Consider the following 12,290-nt stretch of genomic DNA (forward strand, 5'->3'; position numbering starts at 1 on the left):
TTTTAACCAGAACGGAAATGATTTTTCATCTCCTCTGAATACCGGAACCACCACTCGCCTAACCTTGTCCATCTTCCCCGGAAGCCAGAATCCAATTCGACTTTAAAAGCAAAACTCCAATTTGATTTTACTTCGAAAAAGTCCTATTGAGATTCTTCCCTGGGCCCATAACCTGTTGAAGTTCCTCCAAGCATATGTCAGCCAACCCAAAGTGGACGAGGAATAATCAGACAACGTCTGATTTCCTCCAACCCAGCTCCAAAATCGAGATTTCTTTCATAAGCTTCGATGGTAATCCTACCACTCGAAGTAACAAAAACAGTACTCAGAACTCTTAGAAAACATAAGATGATTTATTCTACGAGAATTCGGTACTTCTTACAAGGATACATAATCGTTCTTTGAGGGCCCTACTACCTACCGGACTACATGTTACATTAGTGATGGCTGACTAGCTATGGTGTTCACTGCCAGGCGAGCGAACGTGAGAGAGAGAGACAAGTGAGAGAACTGAATTCGCCTTGACGGAGGCTCTCTGAGAGAATTGCGCTGTGCGTGAAATCAATTTTTTTTAACATGGGAAAGGATAGGAGCTGCATTTTCAAATGCTTCTAAAATATTTTAGGGACTTCGGATTGAAAAAAAGTGTTAATGTTTTGCAATATACTTTCAATTAGCTACATTATAACTGGTTTTAGACAAAAGTTTTTAAATCACAATGTTATGTCTATAATATAGCGTATCAAAATCTCATTCGATAACATTAAGAACGTTTTGCTTGAAAAAATTTCTATAAAGAATTAGAAGCATTTGAAAATGCAGCTCCTATCCTTTCCCATGTTAAAAAAAATTGTTTTCACGCAAGCGCAATTCTCTCAGAGAGCCTCCGTCAAGGCGAATCTAGTCTACGCCTACCGCTACCGCACGGGCACGAGATGTGTCCCGAGTAAAAATTGATTTCCCTACTAGAATCAATATTAAATTAATAATTGTATTTTAACAAGATTGAGTTTAAATAAGGGCGAAAGTAACATGAGAGAGTTCTCTTCATCGACTCTCTCTTCTGCAAATAAAAGTGACAAGATGCAAATTCAATCGAACTCTCTTACACTTAGACGCTAGATTGCATCGCAACCTAGCGATTTATGAACAAAAAGTTCAACAATACTTGCATCTTGTCACTTTAATTTTAAGAAGAGAGAGTCAATGAAGAGAACTCTCTCATGTTACTTTCGCCCTTATTTAAACTCAAAGACTTTAGCTGTTTTGTTTATTCAATCAGTACTAGATCGTTGACGATTAAAATGATAAAAAACACGATCGTCGTAGCAATTATTTTGTTCGTATATCGAATCCCGGGAACGATAATTGTCCAGTTGGTCGTTCCGGTCGGTAGCTCTGGTCCACTGTGCTGAGATTCCCAACATCTTTAGGTGCGTTACAGGGGGTTCAAAACGGTTTCAGCACAGATAACACAGAAAAAACTGTTGTGTAATATTACATCTAAACTGCTGCAACCCGATCAATCCGTCGGTTGCATGAATATTACATAGGACGATGTACACATAAGAACCAAAGATTTTACATCAAAACGATGTAATCGTACATAGGAATCGTGCTTACATTGATTATTTAGTATGTACATCGAAATTAGCTACATCGGGCGGGTTGCATTTATTTTTTGCTGTGAATAGATATATCCAAGGAATATTCCAGTAACAAATTCTGAAAACGACGTATTGCATTTTTTATTCGTTGATAGACTTTCGAGCAAATCTTCGAAGAGAAAAAATAAATACTCACACCTCAGTTTGTATGGCAGTTAGCAGCTGCACGAACCATGTACTCATTGCACCAACCGAGAGCGTGCGTTCAATGTTGTTTTCGTTAGCGGTGGCAAAACCCATCTATGGGAAAAGCCGGAAAAGCGGTGGGAGAATATTTTGGTGGGACAAAATTTTCCGCGAGGGAGTCTATTACGGGGCAAAATCCGCAATATAATCAATGCTACACCACAGACAAACAGACGTAACTCTTAGAAGAAATTCGTTAAAAACTTTTGTCCGGTGTCATTTTAATGAGCACACTGCCACCTGTTGGTAGAACCGCGCGCGACACTGCTGGCCATGACGGATTTCGATTTGACGTTTTTCTAACACGCACACTACTACACAAATTGCCTGTAATTTTCGTTTGCATCATTCAGCAACGTGTACACTGGCAAACGTCAAAGCGATCGAACACTAGCGCCTCTGATGGAACAATCGCGCAAATAAAATGAAATTTGAATTGATCGTTAAATGCATGTGTCACGCTGTTTTGAAGAGTTTTACGTCTGTTTGTCTGTGGCTACACCATTGATTATACGTCGTTTTCAAAATTTGTTACTGATTTCATCGGCATCACAAGTGGCAAGTCTTCCAGTAGCCGCAGTACCATAATTGATTGTGCAACATTACCATGTAAAGCGGATTTGACAGTGGATAAATAGTCCATTTCACGAGCCGATTTTACGAATGAAATTTTGACGTCCTAACCCGCGAAAATCAATATCATCATCAACATTGTTGTCACTTCGTAAAATGGCTCATTGGCATGACATTTTAGTAGTTGCAAAGAATCTCGTCGACCATGCTTCATTTTCCAATCAACACGAGCGAGTACAAAGCAGATTGAAAAAAACATTTATTGCGTGTAAAGTAAAATTTATTTAAATATTAACTATCAAAATATTCAAAAATATGTTAATGATTAAAAACCATAGAAAGTTATTTAAAAATTCTTCGATAAACCCTCTTTAGAATACTATGGCTTTTGTCAATAGATTGCTTATGCGTAATAAGTGCTATATAATCTTTTCTTAGAGAGACATTCTCCGGTCCCCAACCTTCGATAGGTTTGAGAGTTTCTGTAAATTTTCTTAAACCACGCTGTGGTTGTTTGAAGATCGCATAGGAAGCCCATCCAATGCTTTGAAGTACTATGAACGAGTACAGACACCATCCAAAAGCTGAAAACAAAAAAATGTTCTAATTTATGTCACATGCCTTTTGCAATTCTGGAGCTCGATTTGAATAGGTCGTATGTGCTTTTGTCGATATAAAATTCGATCAGTTTATTTTAGTCATTGTAGCAATATGGCAGATATTTTGCAAACTTTTAATGATGGAACAGAAAGCCTGTTTTGTGAGGATTCTGCTGTATGTATAAACTTTGCTAAATTACAACGGTTTTCGCTACAATAAGCGAATCCAACTGATCGAATTTTTAATCGACAAAAGCACATACGACCTATTCAAATCGAGCTCCAGAATTGATTATTATCTCACCATTTACGCCGATAGGGACTTGCATCAGCTTGTAGCGACTAACTTCCAACAAGAAGATTGCAACAATGATGGCTAGAGTTAAGAAACCCCAACAAACTCTCCAAAACAATCCTGTATCGATGCCCAGCATGAATTTGATATCTACGCAGAGCCGACTCACGCCATAAATCCAGCAAAATGCAACAATCTCCAAAATGATCAACGTGAGTGTAGGGAACGTAACGCCATAGTAGTCTATCACGTCCAGAACTGTAAGGCCGCCCTGGAATATCGAAATAACACAGCGTAACAAAATTTAACTTTTGGTCTGTCTCAAGAGCAAACTTATGTGTCTCTGACAGATTTTGGGCCGCTGAATCCGAATCCGGGCTCAGATTTGCTCCAACACGTCACAATTTTGAGCTATACCTCAATTTATAGGGCAAAATATGCGATTTTGGGCTTTTTTGACTGCAAGCCATTAAGCATGGAAATATTTTTTTTAAGCAATCAAAAGGTTAATTGATCAATTAACATCTAAATTAACGACTCATGTTAAATATTTCGTTTTATCAAATCGAATTTGATAGTTTTAAGCGATTTATGTTAGGTACGATATTTCCCATACAAGTCACCCTTCAAAAGTTGCATGCAAGTTTTCATACTAACATAAAATGCTTAAATCTATCGAATTTGATTAGGTAAAACGAAATATTTTGCATGAGTCATTAATTCAGATGTTAATTGACCAATTAGCCTTTTGATTGCTTAAAAAAATATTTCCATGCTTAATGGCTTGCAGTCAAAAAAGCCCAAAATCGCATATTTTGCCCTATGAATTGAGGTATAGCTCAAAATTGTGACGTGTTGGAGCAAATCTGAGCCCGGATTCGGATTCAGCGGCCCAAAATCCTTCGGAAACACATAAGTTTGCTCTTGAGACAAAAAAATGTTGCGCTGTGTAATAGTTTTATCCTGAAAAGATAGGTATACCTATTGATGCTTACTGGAGTTATGAACACCAATCCGTAGGCGAAACCAGCGATGGCTATCATCACCACAGCTTTCCAGTTCTGGAACTGTGGAAAACGATCTCTAATCGACGTCAATATAGTGGTGACGATTCCAATGTTAGTTCCCAATCCTAGGATAGTGAACATGAAAAAGAACAGCACAGCAAACAAGTTCGGTGCAAAATCCATTTTTGCGATCGCATCCGGATAAATGACGAACACCAGCTGGGGACCCGCCTTCATCACTTCGGGTATTTCACGCTGGGTTATGTGCGCTAGGTTGCCGACTACTCCGAACACTATGACTCCGGATATTAGCGATGTTACGGTGTCAAGTCCGGAGATGATCATGGCATCACTGATGTGCGATTTTCAATAGTTAGGGTAATCAAGTAAATTTTTGAATCGTGACTTACCGATAGATGTTACTGGAGAAGCTGTTGAACGACGCGAAGACTATAACTGCTCCGAGCCCAATTGTGAGAGAAAAGAAGCATTGACTGACAGCAGCGTACCAAACCTAAAAGTACAAGTGTAGAGCAAACGGCCTTGAAGTTGTTGAAATACTACCATAACTTACCGAAGGTTCCAGAAGTTTCTCCCATTGAGGTGTGACAAAATACTTCAAACCTTCCACCGCTCCAGTCAAGGTGCAGGCCCGAACAAGCAGAATGAACAAGATCACATATGGAAATATTGCTAAAAAATACGATGCTTTTCCTGAACTTCTGATACCTTTCACAAGTAGCCCCGTGACCGCCGTCCAACAAACAAGTAAACATAAAGCCAACTTCCAATCTGGAGATCCAATTCCGTCGTCAATGTTTGGCAGAATATTCATAACCGTCTTTCTGAAAGGATTTGCGATCACTACAAATTATATTCTTCCTTACACACCTTCCTTACGTGAAATACAGCTCCGCAGACGGAACAACACTTCCGTTGCTCTCCCCCGTGTGGATCTGTCCAATGAAACTAGAATCTACGCAATTCGTCCACTCCCGTTGACACTCACTCCAGGGCAGCGGAATACGAAATGAGTCCACGAAGTATCTCACTGCCAAGGACAAGATCGCCGCATAATATCCAACGATCGTGAACATCGTTATGGTCTGTCCAACTCCGATGCCTCTCATCAGCGGACACATGTCGTACACCTTGACACATCCTCGGCTGGAAAACTGTCCGACCACCATCTCCAGATAGTACAATGGCCGTCCCACCACGAACAGTACAATCAGATACGGAATGACAAAAGCACCACCTCCGTTCTGCAGGGCTGTGTACGGAAATCGCCATACATTTCCGAATCCAACGGAAAGTGCGATGCATGACAACAGGAACTCGATCTTCTTGCCCCACTTTTCGCGCAGCTGTTCATCTTCTGGGGCGGCTTTTTCCAGACTTGATGTGTTCTGTAAAAGTGCAACGGTCAATTGGGAGACATCTTGGTCACGTGTTGGGTCAATCAATCAATGATAGGAAATCATATGTGGCGCCCAAACACCCTATTGTGGTTCTCTGGGATTTCCCTATAACGAACGCAATTCAATCACGTCTTTATAAACCGTATTGCGCCTAATTCTGGAAGCGAAGCCCGCTAGTTTTCGGAATAGAATCAAACTTTCTACAGTAACTATTTACAATCTACGTCAAAAATACATAAGTAGAAGCAACCGGATGTATAAAGACACCTTTCCAGCAATCAATTCTTCCGGGTAACTTATGTCCATGCGATTGAATCGCGTGGCGGTACAGACTGTGTTCAATCAAAAGCGATTGAATTATCAATCCACCATTGAAGTGATTACCACAAGTGGTGCCGTGAAATCGAAATCAAGTGCGGCTAACTAGGGATATGGAATGGAGTGTGCTTTAAAAGGGGGAGACGTCTTTGATAAGTGGGCGCTACTTTAACCAGGATATTGACGTTCCTTGACGTCTTTCGGAGGAGTACACTGAATATCAATACTATCATAAAAATCTTATTAGCAAATATTCGTGTGCCAAACCATATCCAAAGTGTGTGCACGTGCAACTAATCAGGGTCCTACACTGTCAATTTGTTTTGAAATTAGTTGGGTCGAATAAAAGCAAAACTGAAGTTCGGCGCTCACCAACTTGCGAACAAAATTGACCTACGATTAATCGATACGATGTCAGGACCGATTGTGGCGCCAACATCGAGTACGACCACTAGCTGCCCGTGCCCATGGTCAACCTATGCTTAAAACTTTTCCTAATCAACAATGTATGGTACCGACGTCCGTCAGAGCACTTGAAACAGTGGCAGAGTTGTACATCCACCTTAAATGCAAAGCGGCAAAGGTTCGCAAAAATAAAGTACATGTTAGTAGGCGGAAGCGACTACGACAGGATTCGTCTATTTAGGAAGAAACGTTACGATAGATGGGAATACCTTCGAGGTAGTGAAGGAATTCGTTTATTTTTATTTTCTACTGATTTCTGACAACAACAATGTGAGTCGTGGAATAAAAGCGCGCATCATCAGTGAAAATCTTGCTTACTACGAATTCCAGAAGAAGCTGCGGCTTAAGGACAAACGTCTTGAAATCCCGCTTCAACAGTGAATCACAACTTTAGACGCATAAATGTCAAGAAGCAAACTTCAAACAACAGTGCATTTTATTACTCTGCTCTTACTCACTTATAATAAGCTTCAAATAAAAATAACAGGTTTTGTTTACGAAGAGATTTGTGGTATCAAAATCGGCAATTGTGGCGGCCATTTTGGGATACTAACAAGTCTGTCCTTAACCCATTTACGCCCAGTGATCTATTTATAGATCAGTAACTGCGGAGAAATGAAGCATTTTGGAAGACTGGTGTCTTCAGCAAAGTTGTTTAGGAGATCAAGGACTCTCCGATAGTACGTAATTTAGTACGTATTCGCTCCAGTAGGTGGCGCTAGTGATCATGAAACATTGTGCTTTGATAGATGTTTTTTCAACAGCAATTGCCAATATCGTCGCGTTCGTACCTTGAAAATCCAACTACATAGAAAATTTTTGTCTTCGACAAAGTTGATCAGGACATCAAGAGCTATCCGATAGTGAACTAGTTGGTTCTAGGTTTATCCGTAAGGTGGCGCTAGTGAGTCCTAAAAAATTTAAACCTTTGTATCTCGAGAATCCGACTACATAGAAAAATTTCGTCTTCGGCAAGGTTGATCAGGACATCAATAGCTATCCGATAGTGAACTAGTTGGTTCTGGGTTTATCCATTAGGTGGCGCAAGTAAGTCCTAAAAAATTAAACCTCTGTATCTTGAGAATCCGACTACATAAAATAATTCTGTCTTCGGCAAGGTCGATCAGGACATCAACAGCTACTCGACAATGAACTAGTTGGTTGTAGGTTTGTCCACTAGGTGGCGCAAAAATTCTGAATTTCTGTATCTTGAGAATCAGACTACACAGAAGAATTTCAGAATTTCGTCTTCGACAAGGTCGATCAGCACATCAAGAGCTAACCGATATTGAACAAGTTGGTTCTAGGTTTCTCCGCTAGGTGGCACTAATTCTGGCTTAACAGAAGTTAAGCTAGGTGGCTTAACTTCTGTTTCTTAACAGCTAGACTACATAGAAGATTTTCGTCTTCGGCAAAGTTGATCAGATCATCAAGAGCTACCCTATAGTGCACTAGTTGGTTCAAGGTTTATCCGCTAGGTGGCGTTAGTGAGTCCTAAAAAATTTAAACCTCTGTATCTCGAGAATCAGACTTTATATAAGAATTTCGTCTTCGACAAGGTCATTCAGGACATCAATAGCTATCCGATACTGAACTAGTTAGTTCTAGGCTTATCCACTACCTGGAGCTAGTGAGTCATAGAAATTCTTAACTTTTGTTTCTCAACAATCATACCTCATAGAAAATCTTTGTCTTCAGCAAAGTTGATCAGGACATCAACAGTTATACGATAGTGAACTAGTTGATTCTAGGTTTATCCGTTAGGTGGCGCAAGTGGGCTCTAAAAAATCTGAACTTCTGTATCTCGAGAATCAGACTACATAGAAGAATATCGCCTTCGGCTAAGTTGATCAGGACTAGTTGGTTCAAGGCAAATCTGTTAGATGGTGCTAGTGAGCCCCAAAAAATCTGAATTTCTGTATTTCAAAAATCAGACTTCATAGAAAAAAATCGTCTTCGGTAAGGTCGATCAGGATATCACAAGGGGCCGTTCATATACCACGTGGACAGCTTGGTGGGGGGAGGGGGTTAGCGAAAAGTCCACGCTTGTCCACGGAGAGGGGGGTGGGGGTTCGTCAAATGTCCACGTGGACAACATTGACATATAAATAAGGAAACAAGAATCAACAAACGAAACAAATTATGTCGCATTATTGATGAGTTCTCTTTAACAGTTCTTTCATACATTTAATTTTATTATACATCGTCTTTTAGTTGTAAGTTACTTCTTCAAGGGAATAAATCATAGTACTGATTCACAGACTAATTTGTTTTAAATTATCAGAATTCCTAATTATTTAGTTTTCTTCATCGAGGAATATACTGGAGATTTAAAATGGAGTGTAGACCATGCAAATATTGGTGTTGCAGTCAGAAAATTTTCATTGAAGTTCTGTTTGATTTTTTCTAAGTTTCATATCAAATTTTAAAACTACTTCAAAGTTTCAAAATACATGTAGGGATTTGCAGGCTTATCTCAAAAACATTTTTTGTAGGTTCCTTTAAAATTTAAGATGCTTCTAATGGATTTTAAAGTCTAAGCCTCATCAATACAATTTACCTAGTTGCTGTAAATCTTGTTTTTTTTGTAAGAATCTAAGAAATACAATCTTATCTCAACAAGAATCTAAGATTTAAAATTACCTTATCTCAACAAAACAATCAGACAATCATAGATTGAATAAACATTCTAAAAAAACACCGTCTTTAACCAGAGGCTGTACAGACTAAACATTAAATAATCACTTACATTAGGCGATAGACATTACACGAAAAACATCCAATGAAGAATTTCCGTTTGACGAAAATTTTTCACCAACTGGAGCAAGAATCGAACCCACACTTTCATGTAATGCTATAGAATATTTGTATTTTGTAAAGTTTTCAATTATATTTAAGACATGGTTAACGAAAAAAAACAATATTAAATAAAAACTTTTCAAAATCACTTTTTCTATTTTTTTAGAAAAAAAACTTTTTTTCTTATGTCCACGTGGACAATGTGGGAGGGGGGTAGGGGTCAATGAAAAGTCCACGCTTGTCCACGGGGAGGGGGGAGGGGGTAAAAAACCATGAATTTTCTGTCCACGTGGTATATGGACGGCCCCCAATAAGCTCTCCGATAGTGAGCTAGTTGGTTAAAGGTTTATTCGCTAGGTAGCGCTAGTGCGTTCCAGAAATTCTTAGCTGCTGAATCTCGAAAATCAAGCTTCATAGAAACATTTCGTCTTCAGCAAAGTTGATCAGTACATCAAGGGCTAACGGATAGTGAATTGGTTGGTTCTGGGTTTATCCGGTAGGTGGCGCTAGTGAGCTCTATAAATTTTGAACTTCTATATCTCGAGAATCCGGCTACATAGAAGAATTTTGACTTCGACAAGGTCGATCAGGACATCCAGAGCTATCTGACAGTGAATGATAGTTGCGCAAACGGGCTCTACAAATTCTGAACTAATATTGGTAAAGTAGTTTTTACGATGAAATATAACTGCATGGCTACTGATTGATAACAAAGCCAGCTAGGTATCAAACAGCCGTCTTATTTCATATTGAAAACTAAATATAATATTGAACAGAGTATAGTATGGTATAATTAGTTATCAACTTGAACTCAACGATAACGTAATTTTCGATAACGTCCTATGTGCCATCAATTTGTTATCTTTACTCGGGTTCATTGTGACTCTCATCTCAAAGACATTCGTTTGGGTCGAACGTGCCTCTGGAGCCGACCTACTGAAATAGCTGTAGATGGATAAATTGAACGTAATTTGATCAATTTGCGCCAAGCAATTTGGTTAGAGACCAGAAGCCTTTAACGCCCAATGGTCTATTCGCAAATTAGTAAGTTTTGCTAATGCCGTGGAAAATGAAGCATGTTGCACCGCTTTCCATTCTCCTCTCTTTTTCGTGCTCGTTCAGGAGAGCTGTTATCCTATGATGAACTGGTTGGTTTAAGGTTAGCCCGTGAAGCGGTTTCATGATTCATAGTGTTGCCGAGGGAGAAATTTACTGGAGTTCTTTGAGCAGATGCCAGATGGAGCACATTGATGGTTGCTTGAATCAGCTAAAACTAGAATAGTTTGATTCGTTTTATTTTTATTTGTCATTTTAAAATACTTACAATTCTTCAGCCACTTGACAACAATATTTATCGGCTTTGGTTCAACCCGGTTCTAGTTTCCTTTTATTACAAATTCTAACAAACTTACTGTGATCGACTAGTGATCAACGCACTTGATACTATCGCTATTTCCTACTCGATTTATTTGTATCACCTACAGTGAAACTAATAGCATATGACTACTCTCACTGTTTGCGCGAGGGTGAACCACATGCTCGTTACGGTCTGCGGTTGCCAAAGCCAGAAGGATACAGTGGGCAGAATATACTTCTAGAATGCCGAATATCAACTAATTATATATAGAAACTAGCTGTACCCGGCAAACTTTGTCTTGCCTACTGCGTTTTTTGACGTCTCAAGTTTCTATTCAAAACCAAGTCCCCGGTCACAAAATGTATGGAAGATCGATTTTCAAAAACTCTCAATTTCTCCATGTTTTTTGCCTCATAAACCTTCCTTGGGTGAAAACTAACAGAACAAAACTAAGACGACCCAAAACGGGCGCTCCGTTCGCAAGTTATGCGCGGTCCCACGTATGCCACTGCATTTTTAAATATATAGATTATTAGAATTATGGATATTGGAATGCCTCAAAACTGATGAAAACTATCCTTTGATAAACTAATAGTAGATTTTTTAAACTTATTACTAATGTAAACCCTTTATGGAACATTTCAACATGTATTTTTTAATATTAAGAGAATATAAACTATTCCTTGCATCATGATTAGCCATCTAAAATAGATTTACAAAGCTCATACAAATAAGGCAGCTGCGCAAAAAAAAATTTGTTTTCAACGTTTCACGTGCATATGCCCCACTGTGTATTAAAACGAAAATTTCACCGTAGATTTCCGTTTAAGCTGAATATATAACGAAGTCACACTTTGAATTTTCAAAAGCACAAATCTGGAGAATCGATAGTTGGTTTGCGCTGAAAAGTTGATCGATTGGTCACCACCAGCGAATCACCAATCGATCAACTTTTCAGCGCAATCCGTCTTTCGGATCCTCAGATTTGTGCTCTTGAAAATTCGAGAACCCGGGATCACATCCCCCTTCTAACAAATTCACAAATTTCGAGTTCTTCCTTCTGAAGTAAAGCGTGTTTACCGAGATGAACTAGGCTAGGGCTAAAAATCTCGATAATATAGATAAAGAAAACTGTTTCTTGTTCAGTATAGTTAATTATCAACTGTATCTAAAAAATTAAAACGGTATTTTAATAAAATAGATCACATCGCACTTCCAGATTTTTCACCAATTACTTACTCAAATATTCACCTTATCTTGATGGTTCTTCGACCGTTGGGAATCTTTCCGTTGTACTGCAGCTTTCCCTGAACAAGCATCAGCCGTATCACACTCCATCCCACTTGCACGGTCAACGATCAAATAACGAAAGCTTTCCCCTCCAATCGAACTTAACTATCCAATGAAAGAGTTGTTGTTTGAACCTACTACCCCGCTGGAATTGTTGTGCGTCGTGCGAAAGCTGATAGAAAACTGCAGTCCCCATTGGGCCATCATCGTTTCCCACCAGCAGTCGTGGCTGGATATGACAATTGGCTACAAGTGTTCAGTATATCTCTAGATACACACCTTTATCAAGCGTCATCTTTTTATGGCATGAGAG

The 12,290-nt window shown here is 39.1% G+C and overlaps 1 protein-coding gene across 1 annotated transcript; it reads right to left on the minus strand.

Moving 5' to 3' along the window:
* Positions 1-1,219: 1,219 nt before the first annotated feature.
* Positions 1,220-12,220, minus strand: LOC109623341 (sodium-dependent nutrient amino acid transporter 1-like). The gene is made up of 7 exons (XM_062842868.1): positions 11,939-12,220; positions 5,228-5,736; positions 4,902-5,172; positions 4,738-4,841; positions 4,316-4,679; positions 3,330-3,591; positions 1,220-3,010 (listed from the first exon to the last, which is right to left on the minus strand). The coding sequence occupies exons 1-7, from the start codon at positions 12,023-12,025 to the stop codon at positions 2,769-2,771; spliced, it is 1,839 nt and encodes a 612-aa protein (XP_062698852.1). The 5' UTR covers positions 12,026-12,220; the 3' UTR covers positions 1,220-2,768.
* Positions 12,221-12,290: the final 70 nt, after the last annotated feature.

Source organism: Aedes albopictus, chromosome 3 (assembly GCF_035046485.1).
Source record: "Aedes albopictus strain Foshan chromosome 3, AalbF5, whole genome shotgun sequence".
Taxonomy (NCBI): Eukaryota; Metazoa; Arthropoda; class Insecta; order Diptera; family Culicidae; genus Aedes; species Aedes albopictus.